Source organism: Scylla paramamosain, chromosome 13, assembly GCF_035594125.1.
Source record: "Scylla paramamosain isolate STU-SP2022 chromosome 13, ASM3559412v1, whole genome shotgun sequence".
In the NCBI taxonomy this organism is placed as follows: domain Eukaryota; kingdom Metazoa; phylum Arthropoda; class Malacostraca; order Decapoda; family Portunidae; genus Scylla; species Scylla paramamosain.
Genome location: NC_087163.1, coordinates 12,991,841 through 13,013,404, shown reverse-complemented (window position 1 = coordinate 13,013,404; position 21,564 = coordinate 12,991,841). Strand labels below are relative to the sequence as shown.

Genomic DNA, 21,564 nt, shown 5'->3' with positions numbered 1-21,564 from the left:
CATAATAATACAGAGTGAATCATAGAAAAATAAAAGGAATCAACTTAGTTTGATGTATGGAAAAAATAAAAAAATGAAAATACAGTTTCACATATTCATGGATTTTTAACAAATGTCACCACCACCTCAGTCTTTTGGGACAAAGAGCTTGGATTATTCTTTGAGTTATCATAAATTACAGTACACCCTTGATATAATGAACATATATGGTGGAAAGGTGCATCACTAGAGAAGAAAAATTTCCTATATCCAGAGAGAGAGAGAGAGGAGAGAGAAGAGAGAGAGGAGAGAGAGAGAGAGAGAGAGAGAGAGAGAGGAGAGAGAGGAGAGAGAGAGAGAGAGAGAGAGAGAGAGAGAGAGAGAGAGAGAGGAGAGAGAGAGAGAGAGAGAGAGAGAGAGAGAGAGAGAGAGAGAGAGAGAGAGAGAGAGGAGAGAGAGAGAGAGAGAGAGGTTCTGATTGTGTCACCCAGTGACCTTGGCTATGGCTGATGACACATACACACACACACACACACACACACACAAGTATCAGGGACTTGTCATATGAAGAGACACTGGCAAGGATACATCTACCAATGTTGGAAAAAGAGGAGAGAAAGGGAGGGGAGACTTGATTGTGATATATAAAGCATATGAGGGAGTAGAGGAGGTGGACTGGAGTGACTTAATGGTCTGGGATACACGGGACACTAGAGGACATGGAAAGAGGCTGAAGAGGAGTGCTTGTAGAAGAGACGTCAAAAAGTATAGTTTCCCATGTAGAAGTATTGATGTATGGAACAGTCTGGGTGAGGAGATAGTAAATGCAGAAAGTATACATCGATTCAAGGCTAAGTTGGATATTAAAAGATATGGAGATGGGACAGCACGAGCATAGCTCTTTTCCCATAAAGCACAACTAGGTAAATACAGCTAGGTAAATACACACACACACACACACACACACACACACACACACACACACACACACACACACACACACATATCTCTCTCTCTCTCTCTCTCTCTCTGAGATAAGTTAACATAGAGAGAGAGAGAGAGAGAGAGAGAGAGAGAGAGAGAGAGAGAGAGAGAGAGAGAGAGAGAGAGAGAGAGAGAGAGAGAGAGAGAGAGAGAGAGAGAGAGAGAGAGAGAGAGAGAGAGAGAGAGAGAGAGAGAGAGAGAGAGAGAGAGAGAGAGAGAGAGAGAGAGAGAGAGAGAGAGAGAGAGAGAGAGAGAGAGAGAGAGGAGGCAGGCAGCAGCCTTAAAAGTAGCCTTATACCTGAAATTTGGTAAATAGAGGTTCATTATGTCAAAGGTTTACTTACATATTAGTTTAGTTCCCTTTCATTTTAGTGTACTGCATTTTTTAAATTAAGATATTATGTACTATATGTATAATAATAATTGTTTTCTATTGTGTTAAAGTTAATTTCAAATGTGTTTAATACATGTGAAACATATATTTTATGGTTTAAATTCTAAACATAGGTACTGCCAAGCTTTATAGGGGTGGTTTCCATATTTGTGGATTTTTGTTATTCATAGGCTTTGGAATGTAACCTCTGTGAATACCAGGGGAACATTGTACATGCTTTATAATCTTGTACACCATTTAGTGTCTTCATAAAGAATTGACTGCATAACTACATCCTACAATAATGAAAAGTGTACACTTCACCAAATAAAGAAAATATGAACAGTTTTTATTGATTTACTTTTTTTTATTTTATGATAAGGGGGAGAAAGGTAGGATGACAGATAAATCGTGAAATTGGATAAGTCGTAAGGGCTAGAGCCCTTATCATGCCAGTTTTGAGAGACTTTATTGTACAAGTGACTGACAGATTGCCAAGTGTGCAGCAGTTTGTTTTGCTGTAGGCAGTATAAGCCTGCATAATAAAATAATAAGCAAATAGTTACAATCTTAAATCCAGCGCATAATGTAATGACTTTAGCATAACCCTCAATTTCCAGTGCAGATTGAACACATATGTAGCCCTAAAACTTACTTGTGCTGTAATTGCAACTGGCTGGGTAATGTGGTAGCATAATGCAAAATTTGTGACCACATGGCTACCAGATTCAAGTGTGTACGTGTGTGTATAATTCACCAAGGTCTTAGAAATTATGTGATTCTTGATTCCTAGCTATAACCTTATATCATTCTGGAGAGTGCCTAGTGCTTACAATAGCCCACTCTATTGTATTGTAATTTTTATACTCGAGAGGGTAGAGATTACACTAATCCTCCTTGAAAATCTCTCAAACACCCCACTCACCTCCTTGTCTTTTGAAAAGTGCATGCTGGACACAAAGCATTCAGAGTGACCATGTAGCTTGCTAAAGAAAGAATATTGTGCAATAATCATGCCAAACCCAGGGACAGGAGGATATTAGTTAGGCATAGGAGGTAGCAGGATATAACAGTATTGATTCCCAAGTGATTAAGTAGTGCTGATAAGAACCTCAGCCAATCACCAACCACCACGCTATGTGGAATGATACAACACCCAACCTTAACACACCCTGGGTCTTGCTCCTTCTTTCTGGCCCTGACACTCTTCCTGGACAGACATGTGCTCTCCTGTACCTAGGCCAGAAAACCAGACAATGCACCCAGGCAGAAACAGTGAGTAAGTGACCATTGTGTGCTGACAACACCTAGAGGGCAGCCAGCAGAGAAGTGACCACTCAATCCCCACTGCAGGTGCTATCAAGGAAAGAAGTACCAAGAGAGAGGAGGAACCACCAGGCCCACCAAGGACCACAAGGGACCACCAGGGAAGCCTTGTGGACCTCTACCAAAGGCATCACCCTGCTACTCTTCCCTCTCACATCATTGGTGAGTCCAGGTGGCCACCTGTGGCCACCCTACCTAGAACCTGACCTGCCTGAGGAACTGTACAATCATTCATCCACACCCTCAGCGACCACACAGACAAGTATTACAGGATCCCAAAGTTTTGATAGTTTACTTAGGTAGGCAGTCTCACCTCATGGTTTTCAACCCTAGGTGGAACTTGTTAGACAGGAATTCTCCTTGGCATGGATTCCATCTTGTGAGTATTGTAGTAAAATTATTTATTTATTTATTTGCTCTCTCACTCAAACCAGTAACTGATTTTTTTTTGTCTACTCCAGTTTATTCCAATTAGTTATATTCTTTTTATTTTAATCTGTATTTTTTTTTCTTAAAATATGTGACCAGGGAATTGGCACACTATGAATAAGACTGAGACCTTTCACAAACCAAACACCTTATTGTCTTGTTCAGGGAGGACAGTAACTACCTGCTCATAAATGAAAAATCATTACCATCCTGAACAGGGCCAAATCCTAGATTATCTGGGTAAGGATGATACCAATGACCTAGTGAGCAATGTGTGTGTGTGTGATTCACCTACGGTCATCTGCTGGTCACCTAGCCAACTGTTCCCCTACAAAAAGAGCTCAGAGCTCATAGTTACCGATCTTTGGGTAGGACTGAGACCACTAATATACCACACACCGGGACAGCGAGGTCACAACCCCTCAGGTTACATCCCATACCTACTTACTGCTAGGTGAACAGGGGCTACAGATTAAGAGGCTCGCCCATTTACCTAGCCGCGCCCGGGATTCAAACTCAGTCCTTCTTGGTTGTGAGCTGAGCGTGCTAACCACTACACTACCCAGTGTGTGTGTGTGTGTGTGTGTGTGTGTGTGTGTGTGTGTTTATATATATATATATATATATATATATATATATATATATATATATATATATATATATATATATATATATATATATATATATATATATATATATATATATATATATATATATAAGAGGGGGATCAGGCAATGGCAAGAAAAATGTAGAAAAAAAGGCCCATAGTCCCCAAAAAGATCAGAAATTATCATCAAATAATGAAGAATAAGTGTCTTGAAACCTCCCTCTTGAAAGAGTTCAAGTCATAGGAAGGAGGAAATACAGAAGCAGGCAAGGAATTCCAGAGTTTACCAGAGAAAGGGACGAATGATTGAGAATAATGGTTAACTTCTGTATTAGAGAGGTTGACAGAATAGGGGTGAGAGAAAGTAAAAAGTTTTGTGCAGCAGGGCCACAAGAAGAGGTAGAATATGCAGTTAGCAGGGTCAGAAGAGAGGTTGGCATGACAATATCAGTAAAGATAGCAAGAAATGCAATATTGCAGCCATGAAAAGAAGCTGAAGACAGTCAGTTAGAGGAGAATTGTTGATAAGACAAAAAAGCTCTTATTCCATCTTGTCTAGAAGAGTGGTATGAGTGGAACCACCCCATACATGTGAAGCATACTCCATACATGGAAAGATAAGGCCTCTGTACAGAGTTAGTGGCTGAGGGGAGTGAGAAAAATTGGCAGAGATGACTCAGAATGCCTAACTTCATAAACACTGTGTGTGTGTGTGTGTGTGTGTGTGTGTGTGTGTGTGTGTGTTGTCATTGGTTGCCAAATTGTATTTTTCTTGGAAGTTGAATCATTAGAAGACTTTAAATGCTACCACCAAACTGGAATTCATCAAACTTGACATCACCAAACTTGATGCAGTACTGTATTTGATATATGAATAGTTTTAAAAAAAAATTAAGTGTGATCATAAAATAATATAACAGCAATCAGCAGGCCAAATCTGATATTATGTCCAATATAAACCTTGGAGTACAGTAATGATGAGTGATATCATGTAGTGATCAGTGATCAACATATGATATGATGCACCCTCAAACATAAGGACAACCAAAAAAAGTACGTAACTGGAAAGTTTCAACCCTTGATCAATAAATTTGTTTTTTGTGCTTTTTTTCTCTTTTGTAGATGCTGAATATCCCCTTTAGATCTTATTTAGAAATAATGACTAATTGTTGAGTCAATAGGAATGAGCTGAAGACATATATCATATGCTCTTGATATATACCCATGCTCTTGACATATACCCATGTTTAAGCTATGAGGACCTCCTGAATGTCCACCTTTTCCATATAATGTCATCACCAAATATTTATTTAAAAAATCTAGGATATCAGGAGGATCCTGAATAATTCATACATGCAACACTGTGTCACTAGATATGCTATTCCATTTTGTTGAGCGACCTAAGTCTATATATCAGTTTTTGAATAGTACATATATCATACTGTACTGAAACCCAGATTGTCTATCAATTTATTTTACAAAAGCTTATTCTATATCAGGAATGCCTTGTACCTTTGAATGACTGTCCGTTGAATTCTTATGGTGATACTGACTGGGACAGCTGATATACCTCCACACTTTTCTAGAGCCTCCAGGATAGTACCAGCACTTGCCTTGCCATTCTGGAGAAATACAGAAAATTATTTATTTAGTCTTCTCAGATATAGTTTCTGACTGCCTTCTTATTTTATACAAACTGATGATGATTCTGGTACACCTGCTGTATGATGATGATAACTGATTTCTTTACACCAAAATAAGTAATTTGCTTGAAGTAATCACAAAAAGGATTTAGACAATACTGCACAAGCTAAATGATTCCTCAAATGAAGTTAATTTTGGAAAGAAATCAACATAAAAAAAAAAAAAAATCTGTGCATCATATATGTAGATATGTGGGTCACTGTTGCCATGGCAGCTAACAAGCTCACTTGTGAGTAATGAAGAACATAATTTACATGCATTTCTCATGACTGTGGATTAAGTCCAATAGTGGTAATATTAGATAACATGTACAGCTACTATGATCGACTGGATGCTTTTCTTAACCATATATATATATATATATATATATATATATATATATATATATATATATATATATATATATATATATATATATATATATATATATATATATATATATATATATATATATATATATATATATATATATATATATATATATATATATATATATATATATTAGGGAAGTATTTAGTACGTGTATATACAATTTCCTTTTTGAACCATTTTATGGCCTTCAATTTTGTTTGTATACAGTAATACCTCAACTATCACAGGTTCACCTATTGCACCCTCAGCACGTCATGGATTTTTTCTGGCTATGAAGTCAGGCGTTCTGAGACATCTCCGCCAGTTTTTCTCACCCAGCTGCTAACTCTGTACAAGGGCCTTATCTGTCCATGTATGGAGTATGCTTCACATGTCTGGGGGGTTCCACTCATACTGCTCTTCTAGACAGGGTGGTATCAAAAGCTTTTCGTCTCATCAACTCCTCTCCTCTAACTGACTGTCTTCAGCCTCTCTCTCACCACCGCAATGTTGCATTTCTAGCTGTCTTCTACCACTATTTTCATGCTAACTGATTTTCTGGTCTTGCTAACTGCATGCCTCCCCTCCTCCTGCGGCCTCGCTGCACAAGACTTTCTTCTTTCTCTCGCCCCTATTCTGTCCACCTCTCTAATGCAAGAGTTAACCAGTATTCTCAATCATTCATCCCTTTCTCTGGTAAACTCTGGAACTCCCTTCCTGCTTCTGTATTTCCACCTTCCTATGACTTGAATTCCTTCAAGAGGGAGGTTTCAAGACACTTATCCATCAATTTTTTACTACTGGTTTGACCCTTTTATGGGACTGGCATTTCAGTGGGCATTTTTTTTTTTTACTGGATTTTTGTTGCCCTTGGCCAGTCTCCTTCCTACATAAAAAAATAAAAATAAATAAATAAATAAATAAATAAAAAAAATTGTCACGGACACCTCAGTATATTGTGGGTTTCTGTGACCGATATGTATTTATATTCTTTTAGATTTTAATTATTTTTGTGGTAAAATAAGCATTTTCTAGCCTAGAAATTAATAGATTAATAAACAAAAATAAACTATTGTAATTTATAGAGATGAAGCTCTATAAATTTAGCTGATACCCTTGATTCAACTTATCATTATATTTTAGCAGATAAGATGACTTTTAGATAAGATGACCCCAAATTTTGGTTTGAATTTAATGTTTTTAGCTGATAATGGCGGTATAAGATGACACCCAAACTACCAAACCATCTGTGGTGAAGTTTAGGTCAATAAGCACCAGACAACTGAGACAGTTATATACCAGTACAATAAATAAAATAGCTTCATCTTCAAGTGCAAAAACTAAACCTAAAATAAAATTACCACTAGGTGCTTTTGCATATTTTCATGAAAAGGGAAGGTGTAAAATTATGGATATGCAATTTTCTTAAACATAAACAAACCCTTGCCTTGCACCACCTGCATGTGTTGAGCTGTCAGCCATAATCTTCTCCTATACACCGTTGTCACCTACGTTGTTCAGTAATGCACAGTTAATCATCATCATCATTAATCAAGTTGTAGTATCCTCACAGGTATGTAACAATTTATTTATTTTTTTTTAATGTGGAAAAATGTGTCTAAAAGTAAGTTTGAGCTTTAGAAATGTTTAAGTGAAGAAAAGGTTTATATAGGACCGTGAAGAGAATTTATAAAACCTTAAATATATAAAATAATAAAATAAATACAGTGGAACCAGAACTTAATTCATTCCTGAATGCCGTGTGAAATCCAAAATGTTCGAAAACCAAAATTCTTTTTCCCATAGGAATCAATGTAAAATGGATTAATCCATTCCCAGACACCAGTCTACCCTGCCTTAGTTGGTTATGACAGATGCTACACAGCCAAGATGGCTGATTCACAACATCACCAGCTCACAAATTATTTATCCATAAAGGATGTATTGAATGAGCTTAGTGACACAGAACTCATCATAAGATATTGTTTAGACCAGGCAGGTATTCTCTTTGTCACTGATCTAGTCAGAGAAGCCTTACATAAGGACATAGAAAGGAGTCAACCCACTTAGAGCCAAAATGAAGGTGATCATAACACTTAGACATCTTACTGCTGGGAAAAGCTACTGGAAAAATGCAGTTGTGCAGTAATGATGGCATTGGAGGTCATCAAGGGAGCCAAACATGGCTCAGGATAACTTCTGAGTGCTTTTCAACAGGATCACATTTACCTTATTTCAAAGACTGGATTACTGTCTTACACTCCGTGTCTCTCCTCCAAATATATAAAAATGAGGTAAATATTTACAGAAACTATAAATTAGTAATAAATGACAGCTTTGCTATGTCTTTTAATATTCAAAATCAAGTAACTTTGTTTTAGAACCGAATTATGGTGCCACAACTGAAGCAATAATGAGGTCAAATTTTTGTTCAAAAACCGATTTGTTCAAAAAGGAAGGCATTCGGTAATCAAAGTTCTACTGTGTGTGTGAGTGTGTGTGTGTGTGCATGTGTGTGTGTGTGTGTTTGTGCGTATTTACCTAGTTGCATTTACCTAGTTGTGTTTTACGGGAAAAGAGCTATGCTCATGCTGTCTTGTCTCCATATCTGTAAGCATCCAGCTTAACTTTAAATTCATGAATATTTTTTGCTTATACCACTGTTTCATCTAAGTTGTTCCACATTTCTATGCTTCTATTTGGGAAACCATATTTCTTGACATCTCTTCTACTCGATGTTTTCTTCAATTTCACTCCATGTCCTCTCGTATCTCTTGAGTCCCACACAAATAAGTCTTCTTTGTCACCTTGATCCTTACCCTTTAAAGCTCTGTATATAGCAATCAGGTCTCCTCTTTCTCTTTTCACTTGTAATGATGGAAACTTCAATCTCCTTAATCTTTCTTCATAGGTTAAATCTCTCAAACTTGGATACCAATTTGGTTGCAGCTCTTTGGACCCTTTCTATTTTCCTTATTTCCTTTTTATTATGGGATGACCAAACAATTGTGGCATATTCTAGTTTTGGTCAAATCACATACTCCAACAACTTTATTGCAACTCTTCATTGCGCTTCTATGATTTCTGTAAAGTTAACTTTTTCTTCCTCTTTTTCCTTCCTCCAGATTTGATGTTCACTTTTCATCCCTATCACTTCATTTTCCTGTTTTTTAACAATATCATTGTTTTCCTTCAATTTTGTTTTTAGATCAGCACATAGTGTTTTCAATTCTTTGTTTTCCTCTTCCAAGTCATGTTTTTTTTTTTCTAATTTTTTCACTCTTTCAATGAGGTCACTGGTCATCCCTTCCATCAAAGCCACTTTCCTTCCTTGGATTTTATCATGTAGTTAGTTCTGGGGAGGAGATTAGTAAACTTCTGAATGATTATTTTTTAACTGTCTTCACCCAGGAAAACATGCAGGATATGCCAGATAGTGAACAGGTGTTTAGAGCAGATGAGAATGAGAAGCTGACAGATATTTCCATAACTGGGGAGATAGTGGAACAGGAGATAGATAGGCTAAAAAAGTTCAAGTCATCAGGACCTGATGAAATATACCCCAGAGTACTTAAGGAATGTAAAGAGATTATTAGTGAGCCGTTAGTTTCTGTCTTTAGGAAATCACTGGAGTCGGGTGAGGTACCAGTAATGTGGAGGCAGGCTAATGTAGTACCCATCTTTAAGAAAGGAGATAAAACTTTAGCGTCTAATTATAGACCTGTCAGCTTAACTTCAGTTGTAGGTAAAATGTTAGAGTCAATAATAGCGAGGAACATTAGGGAACATTTAGACAAACATAACTTGATAAATCAGTCACAGCATGGCTTCACGAAGGGGAAGTCTTGCCTGACAAACTTGTTAAGTTTTTACAGTAAGGTGTATGAGGCAGTAGATAATGGTGATAGTTATGATATCTTATATCTGGACTTTAGTAAAGCATTTGACAAGGTACCCCATCAAAGGCTCCTGAGAAAGGTTAGGGTACACGGGATAGATGGGAAGGTGCTAGGCTGGATAGGGTCATGGCTTAGTGACAGGCGACAGAGAGTGGTAATAAACGGCTCGAAATCCGAGTGGGGTCATGTAATTAGTGGGGTGCCACAGGGATCAGTATTAGGGCCATTATTATTTCTAATGTATATCAATGACTTGGATAGTGGAATTAGTAGTGATGTTAGTAAATTTGCGGATGACACAAAGATAGGTAGATTAATTAGGTCAGAATCGGATGCCATCGCCTTGCAGGCAGACTTAGATAGAATGAATGAATGGACGGATAGATGGCAAATGCAATTCAATATCAATAAATGCAAAGTGCTTAGCGTAGGTAGAGGAAACCCACACAATAGGTACACATTAGACAACCAAACTCTGGTAGGTACAGGGTACGAGAAAGATTTAGGAGTTATAGTTAGCTCTGAACTCCGTGTAGGGAAACAATGCATAGAAGCCAGAAACAAGGCTAATAGGGTACTAGGATTCATTTTTAGGAGTGTTAAAAGTAGAAGGCCGGAAGTAATATTAAAGTTATACTTGGCGCTGGTCAGACCTTATCTAGACTACGCGGTGCAGTTCTGGTCCCCACATTACAGGAAAGATATAGGTCTATTAGAATCAGTACAGAGGAGAATGACTAAAAGGATACAGGGGATGAGGAGTATCCCTTACGAGGCGAGGTTGAAGCTGTTAAATTTACATTCTTTAGAGAGACGTAGGTTAAGAGGGGACCTGATAGAAGTCTTTAAATGGTATAAGGGTTATAACAAGGGAGATGTAAGCAAAATTCTTAGGATCAGCAACCAGGGTAGAACAAGAAATAACGGGTTCAAGCTTGAAAAATTTAGGTTTAGGAAGGAGATAGGAAAAAATTGGTTCTCAAATAGAGTGGTAGATGAGTGGAACGGACTCAGTAATCATGTAGTTAGTGCTAGGACACTAGAGAGCTTTAAGAGAAGATTAGACAAGTTTATGGATGGGGATAGCAGATGGAAATAGGTAGGTGTGTTTCATACAGGGACTGCCACGTGTAAGCCTGGTCGCTTCTTGCAGCTTCCCTTATTTCTTATGTTCTTATGTTCTTATGTTCATTATCTTCCTCAAATCCTGGGAATGGTGACCGCGTTGGCAAAACTCCGCTTCCACCTATGGCGTCTGCCTTGCTGGAGCTTTTACTCATTTTATTACATCTGTTATTACTTAAATTTTCCCTTATATATATATATATATATATATATATATATATATATATATATATATATATATATATATATATATATATATATATATATATATATATATATTATGACGGGCAGCTCTAGCCTCTCTCACAGCTACCACTACATTCAGGTCAGCTTTCCCTAGACTAGCTCTTTCTAGTCTAGTGTGGGGCACAAATACAATGAATCCAGGCATCTACTGGCCATCCACAACTATCAAATATCTGAGGTTGCCACTCCATTTAATCCATCTACAGAGAAGGGAATATAACAAACACCACCTCAATTTCCCAAGCTGGAGAGAAATAATGAGCCACATTCTAGGGCACAAACATTATGGACAATACACCACCATGACAAGGGATATACCTCACTAGACAAACCGCCCACTGTGACAAAACAATTCACTCTCCAACAAAGATATTATTATCTCTGGCCAGAGAACAGCCCATTTACAGTCTCCCAAAAGACAGGCCCACACCTCTGATACAGCTGGTGGAGTCTGAGAAGACAGCTGTAATCTACAGTCCTCTCCCACTCCTCACCATCCATCCTCTTTCCCCTGACTTGTCTTTGACCAACTTTTTGCACTCATAATCATAGCTTATCACTTGTTTCAACAGGGTGAGTCATTCTTAAACATCCTCTCACACCTTTGGCCTGATCTCTCTTCTCTCCTGTTCTTCTTTCTGCATTGACCTACTCCTTCCTGTTGTGGAATGCATGTTATCTTCCCCACAAAACACAGGAACTGACACACTGGGTGACACACTCCCTTCATTAGTAGAGATATGTGAGATGTGGCTTCCACCCCACCTTCAGTTACCAGGATATACAATCCAATTCTCCATGCAGAGAGACATGACAGAGGTGGCAGTGTCCTGCTAACACCCCAGGATACTTTCACTCACTCCCCCATCGACCTGCCAAGGTGGAATCAGGGTTCCCTGGAGGTGGTAACAGCCAGTGTTGCCACAGACCAGAGCCAGCTCTCCGTAGCAGTATTTATTTATTTACTTTTTTATATATATGTTAGAGGGTCTGTGGCTATGTGAAACAAAAAACAAAAAACACAAAAAAAAAAAGGGAAAAAAATCCCACTGAGGTACCAGTTTCAAAAGAGATATAAAGAGAATCATCAAAAGTTCAAGGATAAGTGTCTTGAAACCTCCCTCTTGAAAGGGTTCAAGTCATAGGAAGGAAGAAATGCAGAAGCAAGCAGGGAGTTCTGGAGTTTATCAAAGAAAGGGATGAATGATTGAGAATACTGGTTAACTCTCACATTACAGAGGTAGTAGGGATGAGAGAAAGAAGAAAGTCTTGTGCAGAGAGGTCACAGAAGGAGGGGAGGCAAGCAGTTAGCAAGATCAGAAGAGCAGTTAGCATAAAAATAATGATAGAAGTTAGCAAGAGATGCAACACTGTGGTGATGAGAAAGAGGCTGAAGACAGTCAGTTAGAGGAAAGAAGCTGATAAGACAAAAAGCTTTTTATTCTATCCTTTCTAAAACAACAGTATGAATGGAACCCCACATACATGTGAAGCATACTCCATACATGGATGGATAAGGCCACTGTACAGAATTAGTAGCTGGAGAGATGAGAGAAACTGGCAGAGATGACTTGGAATGCCTAACTTCAAAGAAGCTCTTTTAGCTAGACATGAGATGTGAAGTTTCAAGTTTAGATTTTACTTCGGCAAATCACTTGTCTGCTAGATGGTGCCGTTCACATGAGATACACTACACTTCGCCACACAGTCACTACTACGCAGACACCACACAAGTCTAACGTCGGTCCCGCCTCCTGTTAAGTTGTTATAACTTCTGTTATTGGTGAGTGATAGTAATATTACAGTTTTCTTGTTTGGATTGTGTATTATGATTTCCATTACCTGTTATAAGGGTGAAGTATTGTCTTTAGTTATCCATTACCTGATTATAGGGTGGAGTATTGCCTATGGATATCCGTTACCTGATAAGGGCGGAGTGTTGCCTATTCGAATCCGTTACCTGATTTAAGGGCGGATTATGGACTATAAATATCCGTTACCTTGTATAAGGGCGGATTATTGGTTATATGATATCCGTTACTTGGTATAAGGTGGATTATTGGCAAATATTTTATGCTATATATATATATATATATATATATAACAATATTTGGGCACTCTCGTGAGCCGACATAGGTGCAAGATGGTTCCATCTTGTTACCCATTATTGGGGCAAGAGGAATATTGCCTTATTTACAAGCCTGGGTGCATTTGACTTCCCAGATTACTATAGGGAAAAAATTTTTTGATTTACAGTTGTCCTGTGTGTGAGGTTAAGGCACCCGTGGGGTTATAAAAGGAACTGCTGTTAAAAGGGGTGGCGTCTTGTTAACATTAGCCGCCATGTCTAGGACGCCTTCTGATGCTTGCCCTAGTCCTGAGAGATTCAGAACTACCAGCATGCCACGCACCTCAGCTAAGGTAAAGGAACTACACAAGGGGAGTAAACATGATGAAGAAAGATCCAGATCCAAGAGCCGTTCTACTCATCATGAGAGGTTAAGTTACTCTCGGTCACCTTCCCCTTCTCCAAAATACACTGGTGAAGACAGCACTGTGCCTTCTTTGGGCATGATTATGGATGCTTTGACTGAGTTGAGGAAAGACATGGACAAGCTTAAGAAGGAAAATAGGGCTGTGAAGTCAAAAGCAGTTCATAACAATGCTCCTCTGTCGGTGTCAAATAATACTTTGGTGCCTGATTCTCAGGAATCACAGGCAGAATTTCTGGATTTAGAACTCCACTGAGGGAGGACAGTGATGAGGAAGAGGAAATCCAGAGGGATGTTCCTCATGATAGTATATTGTTACAAGGTGCTAAGAATTATGGACCCACGGAAACGGTCTCAAAAGAACTTGACAAGGAAATTGCTGCAATGGTGAACCACCTGTTTATTAATGGCATGAGGCAGGAAGATTACAAAGCCATTGTTGAGGATGAGGTGACATTTAGACCAAGTAATTGCCATGCATTTTTTTTTTTTAACTCAAGTGGATTGCAACCCACAGGTCCTGGACGCGCTGCCTGCAGAGGCAAAGAAGGCAGACTTCCGCTTAAGGGAAGTGGAAAAAGATATTACCAAGGCAGCTACTATTGTTGTAAAATCGCTTACTGTGCTAGACAAGGTGGCACGTGATGAAGACCACCAAACTATTGCAAATGAGGTGGCCATGCTCAATGGTGCATTGGCATTATTGGGTAATGTCCACTACAGAAATAACTTGACCAGGCGACATATCATAAAGAGGGACATTAATCCCAAATATTCTCATTTGTGTGCTGACAAGGCTCCCATGACAGGTCTATTGTTTGGGGATGACCTGTCACAAGCCAACAGAAATACTGAGGAGGCAGAAAGGCTGAAAACCAAGTTCACTTTTAAGAAGCCTACATCTTAGACTGCAAGCAGTGGCAGATTTGGTGGAGGTAAACAACATAACTTTTTTGCCAAGGCCTCCTCCCGTGGATTCCCATCCAGATATCAGCCATATGGTTTTTGCAGGATGCCCTCCAGTGGTGAACACAGGCGCTCCTATCCTGCTCAAGCTTGGACAACAAAAAACGTGAGAGGCCGGGGTCAACACAACCCCCGGTGTTAACCCAGGTGAGAGAACAATTTGAGGCTGGGCAACTTCACAAGTTTATCAATAAATGGCATGTGATTACAAGTGACCTGTTCATTTTGGATATGGTGGAACATTGTCATCTGAATATAGATGAAGCTAATATCGGATATTTATTTAGAGAGGATATACAGTATGTCTTTAGTGAGGAAGATAAACTGATTATGCATCAGGAGGTTAAAAACTTGTTAGAGATAAAGGCCATCATAGAGACACATAGACAGGATCAACAAATACTTTCACCAGTTTTTCTGAGGAAGAATAAGACTGGGGATTATAGGATGGTGTTAAATCTTGAAAAACTGAACAGGCATGTAGAATATACTCATTTTAAAATGGAAAATTTTGAACAAGTATTACAGTTGCTTAGTCAAGGAGATTATGTGGCTTCTATAGACCTTAAGAAAGCCTATTATTCAGTAAACACTGCAGAGGAACAACAAAAATATCTGTGTTTTAGATAGTTGGATAAGATTTACCAGTTCACATGTCTACCTAACGGGTTTTCGGATGGTCCTCGTCTATTAACAAAACTTCTGAAGCCAGTTTTCTCTACACTTAGGCATAAAGGGCACAACATCACTAGTTATATTGATGATATGCTTCTGTGTAGTAGCTCTTTGCCGAGATGTTTTGATTGCATGAATGACACCATTCAGTTGTTGTAGAGTGTAGGTTTCTGCATAAATGTGGAGAAATCTGTTTTGAGTCCCACTACACGTATTGAGTATTTAGGTAACGTGATAGATTCGGTGGCCATGACAGTTACCTTGCTGGCGTGTAGGAGGGATAAGATTATACAGCATTGCTCTCTTTTAGTCAATAGACAGAAAGAAAAAGTTAGAATTGAGGCAAGAGTGATTGGCCTGCTGGTGGCAGCAATCCCAGCTGTAGAGATGGGGAAGATGCACTATAGGAGGATGGAAAGAGCAAAGATCAAGGCTTTGGAAGAGGCATGTGGAGACTTTAATAGATGGATGAACATTACAGAGGAGATTAGAACAGATTTAAACTGGTGGATTAAGGAATTGGAGAATCAAAACAGGAAAATATTCAGAAATGCACCAGATACTGAGTTGTTCACAGATGCTTCAAATCTAGGATGGGCAGGTTGCCTAAATAGCATCACTACCAATGGCAGATGGTCCCCTGAAGAGGTGCGTTCGCACATTAATGCACGTGAATTATTGGCTATATTATTCTCATTGAGATCTTTTACACATCTCCTTAGAGGTTTACACGTCAGGGTGTTATGTGATAACAGCACAGCGATTAATTACGTGAATGAGATGGGAGGTGTTAAGTCAATAGTTTGTGATGACATTAGTAGGGACATCTAGGAATGGTGTCTTAGTAATGGGGTATGGCTGACAGCTTCCCACATACCAGGCAAATGTAACGTCATGGCCGACGAGGCATCACGTTCCTTTAATGACAGACATGAGTGGCAGCTGAATGAGATGATATTTAAGGAATTGTGTTCTATATTTGGGAATCCTTGTATAGACCTATTCGCTTCACGTTTGAACAAACAAATGACTCCATTCTGTGCATGGACACCAGATCCAGAGGCTGCATATATTGATGCAGTTACAATTCCGTGGGCTAATTTTTAATTGGTTTACCTCTTTCGTCTCTTCTCTCTGGTCTCTAGATGTCTGCAGAAGTTAAGGGAGGAAAGGACCAGAGGATGGATCATAGTGCCACTCTGGCCATCACAACCGTGGATGGGGGTGCTCCTTCGGATGCTAGTAGACGACCCTCGGGTCATACAGAGAAGGAAAAATGTGCTAATGCATCCGTCAACTGCTGAGGAACACCCAATAATGAAACACACAAATTTGATGGCTTGTCAGTTGTCCGGAAACAATTTGGAGAATGTGGCATATCTAAAGAAGGTACGGAAATCATTATGGCCTCTTGGAAACCAGCAACAGGTAGACAATACAACACTCACATCAAGAGGTGGACACTCTTTTGTAGTAGAGGGAACATTAATCCCATTACACCATCTGTAGCAGATAAATTAAACTTTCTGTCTCATAACTTTCAAAGGAATGTGGGTTTTGAAAGCATTAACACGGCAAGAGGGGCTCTATTTGCAATAGGAATTATGGTGGAAGGCTGTAGAGCGGGCAATCACCCACTTGTCAACAGATTTCTGCGGGGAGTCTTCAACTTACGCCCTTCTACACCCAGGTATGCGACGACCTGGGATGTGAAACTTGTATTACAAAAGATAAGACTCATGGAACCACTACACAGCCTAACACTGAAAGACTTATTGCTAAAAATGGTGATGCTGATGGCAATGACACAAGCAGCCAGGATCCAAACTTTGCACTTATTATTGTTGGTGAATATGGCATTTGGAGAAGAATCTGTTTCAGTTTTGTTAGGAGGTAACATCAAGCAATGCAGGCCAAAATTTAATTTTCGTACTATTGTATTTAAAGCTTATCCTCAGGATTACAGATTGTGTGCAGTTAAGACTATGAAAGAATATATAGAAAGAACTGAGAGGCTAAGGACAGAATCTGGAAATGCAGATGGGAGACTACTCATAAGTTATATAAAACCTCATAGGAGTGTTTCTAAGGACACGGTGGCAAGGTGGCTTAAGACCATGTTATGTAAGTGTGGGATTGATATCAAGAGGTACACAGCAGGTAGTATTAGACCTGCGTCAGTGTCTAAGGCCAAGGCACTGGATGTGCCTATTGCCACCATCATGGCAAAAGCTGGTTGGACGCAGGAAGCCACATTTGCTAAATATTATAATAAGGATATACAAGGGGAAATAGACCCTTTTCAAGAAGCAGTGCTAGGCTCAGTATAATGTAAGGTTTGAAATGTTATCAGCAGTAAAAATCATGTTCTATTTTCATAAATGACAATGGGGTTTTTGTAATAGGAACTTTTATTTACACCTATTTACAAAATGTGAATTTTGACAGAACCCTTTACATACAACACCCACATGACTTTAAAATCTCATGTGAACAGCACCATCTAGCAGACAAGTGATTTGCCGAAGTAAAATTACAGAAGTACATGAGACTTACCGTAGGTTAGTTGAAATGTCCTTCGGATTTTGTGAGGCACATCACGTCTGCTAGATGGTAGAGTTCACATGCCCTCCACTCCCTCCCTTTGTTAATTGATGATTCTTGGTTTACACAACAAAAATTCACTGACTGGAAGGGTTGGGAGATAATATTTCATGTGGGTAGTTGTATCTTTAAAGACTGACTGTGTGGCGAAGTGTAGTGTATCTCATGTGAACTCTACCATCTAGCAGACGTGATGTGCCTCGCAAAATCCGAAGCACATTTCAACTAACCTACGGTAAGTCTCATGTACTTCTGTAATTCTTGGTTGTGAAATTGAAATACTGTTCAAAATCAAGAGCATCATCATATACCATCATAAGCAGCATCAGGAGGAGTGGCCATTATTGACAGCCCTGTCCACTTATAACTGAGCTGCCAGCTAGTTGAGACACGTATATTGATTCCCAGAGCCTGTGGATCGTTCCTAAGATGACAGCTTGCCTTTACTATTTCTAAGTGCACATGTGTGGATGTCTTTCTGCTTGTGCTTTGCTGCTGTGGCTTTCCTATTGTTTGTTTGGCCCTTGTGTCTTTACCTGCTTGTGTCTGCTGGCTTGTAGGATTTTCCATGATCCTTACTGGGAGGGAGAAGCAGGATTTCAATTTTTATTTCTAGATTTCATGAGTCCAGGATTTCATGATTTCCTGATTCTGGGATTATATCAATCCAGGATTCCAGGAATAAGGGTGGATTCCAGAAATTAGATTTAAGATTTCAACTTCAGGATTCCTAATCCAAGAAGCATTGGTACCTTCTCTCACCTCAATTGGTTAACAGTGATGACTGTCTGTATAAAGTGAGATGGTAGTTGACCTGGGTCACAAGGCAGTTGTTGTCAAGACAAAGACTTTTTTGGTGCCTTTTAAAGCCATATAATGCCCTAAGAGAGTTGTACATTTGGTTCCATTGTCTTATAATAGGACAGTCCTGAGTTCTTACTGTGAAGAGTTAAGAGTGGAGGTGCTACAGGCTCTATATAAGCACAACAAAATTAACAAAGTACACGAGACTTACCGTAGGTCAGTTGAAGTGTACTTCTAATTTTTCGAGGCAAATCACCTCTGCTGGTGCGAAGATTTCACATGAGAGAGAGTGCGTCACGCGCTGCCGGCAGACTTTAAAGCAAGGACTCGACATCCACATGATGAACCAATTAGGAAATTAAGTAACCTGTAGAGCTTAAGGTAGGGAGGGAGAGGAGGGCATGTGAAATCTCCGCACCAGCAGAGGTGATTTGCCTCGAAAAATTAGAAGTACACTTCAACTGACCTACGGTAAGTCTCGTGTACTTTGTTAATTTTACTTCGGCAAAATCACCTATCTGCTGGGCGGACATTTCCCATGAGGCTTTGAAGCCATGTGGATGACGAGGGAGGATGCAATAGTAGAGAGGAAAAGGAAATGCCCCACAAGAAACAGTACTATAACTATTATTCCATGGAAGGATCTTGTACATGAGACAATCATACAATTGGTGTATAAAATAAGGTACATTGCATCCAACTTAATCCAATCTACAAACAATGTTGAAAAATGGTAACAGTTCACATCATAAGATAAACCTAAGGTACTAGATACTAAATACTTAAAATATCCGTGTACTGCAACACTGGAGTGCAGCAACAAACCCAAATCATGTCTTATTCTAGCACTGCATCCTGAAAGAGGTCAGAAGCAGCCACAATGTTCTTATTATAATATTTTGCAAAGGTAGATTCCCTAGACCAGCCCGCCTTAGCCATAATGCATGCGACAGGGACAGCCGCCACTCCAGCTTTTGAAGCTGCTGCTGGCCGCACACTACCAGCGGAAAACTTTGAGATGTCTATGCCGGACATGCAGAGAATGGTCCTGACCCAACGGGCAATAGTGTCTTTGGAAACTGATTTGTGGGGTTTTATGAAGCTAATGAGGAGCCTGGCATCAGTGTGCATCTCATCCTGTCTAAGCTCTTTAGTCACATCAATGTACCTCAGGAGAGTGCTACAGACACATAATCGTGGATCCTTAGGGTAACGATGGAATGTGACCCTGTTGATGTTAAAATTTGGTCTGGATTGTTTAAGAGTGCCCCCCAACTGTACTGAAATGGAGTGTTCATTAATGAGCATGTCTCTGATTAACAGTAGTTGTAAAGTTTGAATTCTGGCAGCTTGAGTTAAGGCCATCATCATAACCAATTTTAGCGTTAATTCTTTAAGGGTTAATGCATGTAAGGGGAACATGGACCTTAGTTGCTCTAAGACAGGTTGGACGTCCCAAGTGTCAGTGTACCTGGGCTGAGGAGTTCTAAGATTGAAAACCCCTCTCACGAATCGGATGACCAAAGGGTGATTTCCTGCCCTGCATCCGTCCACCACAATGCCGAGAGAAGACAGGGCACCCCTCGCAGTGTTCACACACTCATAACCCACACCCCTGTCAAAGGTTTCCGTCAAAAAATTTACAATGTGACCTACAGTTGTAGAAGTGGGATCGACATTCCGTCTACCACAAAACAACGACCACCTCTGGACATGTGGGCGGTATTGCCTCTCTACCTGGTTTCCAGGAGGCAAGTATGATGTCCGCAGCCGCCGGCGAAACTCCTCGTTTCTGCAAGTTTTCCCTGACAGAAGGCATGCCATGAGCCTCGTGTGGGACATGATGGGGTGTGGATCTGTTGTGGACGGGTGTGTTAGAACATTCCTCCTGTTCGTTATCAAACGTGGGAAGTCTATTAGCAACTGGAGCAGCATGCCCATCCAAAACTGGGACGGCCACAGAGGAACCACCATCCAGCCTCGTGCTTGCTCCGCACGTAACTTCTGAAGGCACCTAGCAATTAATGAGAATGGGGGGAAAATGTAAGACAAATCAAAGTTTGACCAGTCCAAGGAAAAAGCATCAAAATATTTAGCCTCCGGATCTGGCAACCACGAACAGAATGTATTAACCTGTTTGTTAAGCCTTGAGGCAAATAAATCAATGGACGGTGTCCCAAAAACATTACACAAGGTAGTAAAAATGTGTGAGTCGAGTTTCCACTCATGTCTGTCATTAATCTTGCGAGAGGCTACATCAGCCAAGGTGTTGTCCTTCCCCGGTATGTGCGAGCATGTAACCCATGAGTCATGTTCCAGACACCAATCCCAAATCTGGGTAGCAACATCATTACAGGACTTGGACTTTGTGCCTCCCATTTCATTGACATAGTTTATGGCAGTGGTATTATCACAAAAAACTCTAACATGTCTACCTTCCAGCTCATGTTCAAATGCTTGCAAAGAGAATAGAATGGCTTTCATCTCCAGGATCTTAATGTGAAGCTCCTTTTCATCCAGGGACCAAGTGCCACTTGTAATCTGACACCCCAAATGACCCCCCCAACCAAGGCTGGAAGCATCAGTAAATAAATCGATGTCAGTACCTGGCCTAAAAATGTGTCTGTGGTGTCTGTCCACATTGTCTAACCACCAGGAAAGGTCTAGTTTCATGTCTGCAGTAATATTCAAAGGCCTGTGAAAATTACCATACTCCTGTTTCAAAGCAGCAATTTTTCCCCCCTCCAACTTCCTGTAGTGAAGTTTACCTAACTCCACTGCTGGGATCGCAGCCACCATGAGGCCGATCACCCTGGCCACCTCTCGAATGGGGGCAACATCTTTACACAAAAGTTCTGCACATCCTTGGCGAATTTTGATTAGTCTACACTCAGGTAAAGAGGCAGTCATGAACTTGGTGTTAATAACATTGTCTAGGTATTCAATACATTGTGTGGGGGTGAGAACAGACTTCTCCATATTGATACAAAAGCCTAACCT

The 21,564-nt window shown here is 39.8% G+C and overlaps 1 protein-coding gene across 1 annotated transcript in view; it reads right to left on the bottom strand.

The window, feature by feature from the left end:
* Positions 1–21,564, bottom strand: part of LOC135106190 (uncharacterized) — a 292,915-nt gene that overhangs the window by 105,295 nt on the left and 166,056 nt on the right. Inside the window, exon 7 of the mRNA XM_064014967.1 lies at positions 5,211–5,320. Coding sequence (XP_063871037.1) covers positions 5,211–5,320 — 110 coding nt within the window. The remainder of the gene's footprint in view (positions 1–5,210; positions 5,321–21,564) is intronic.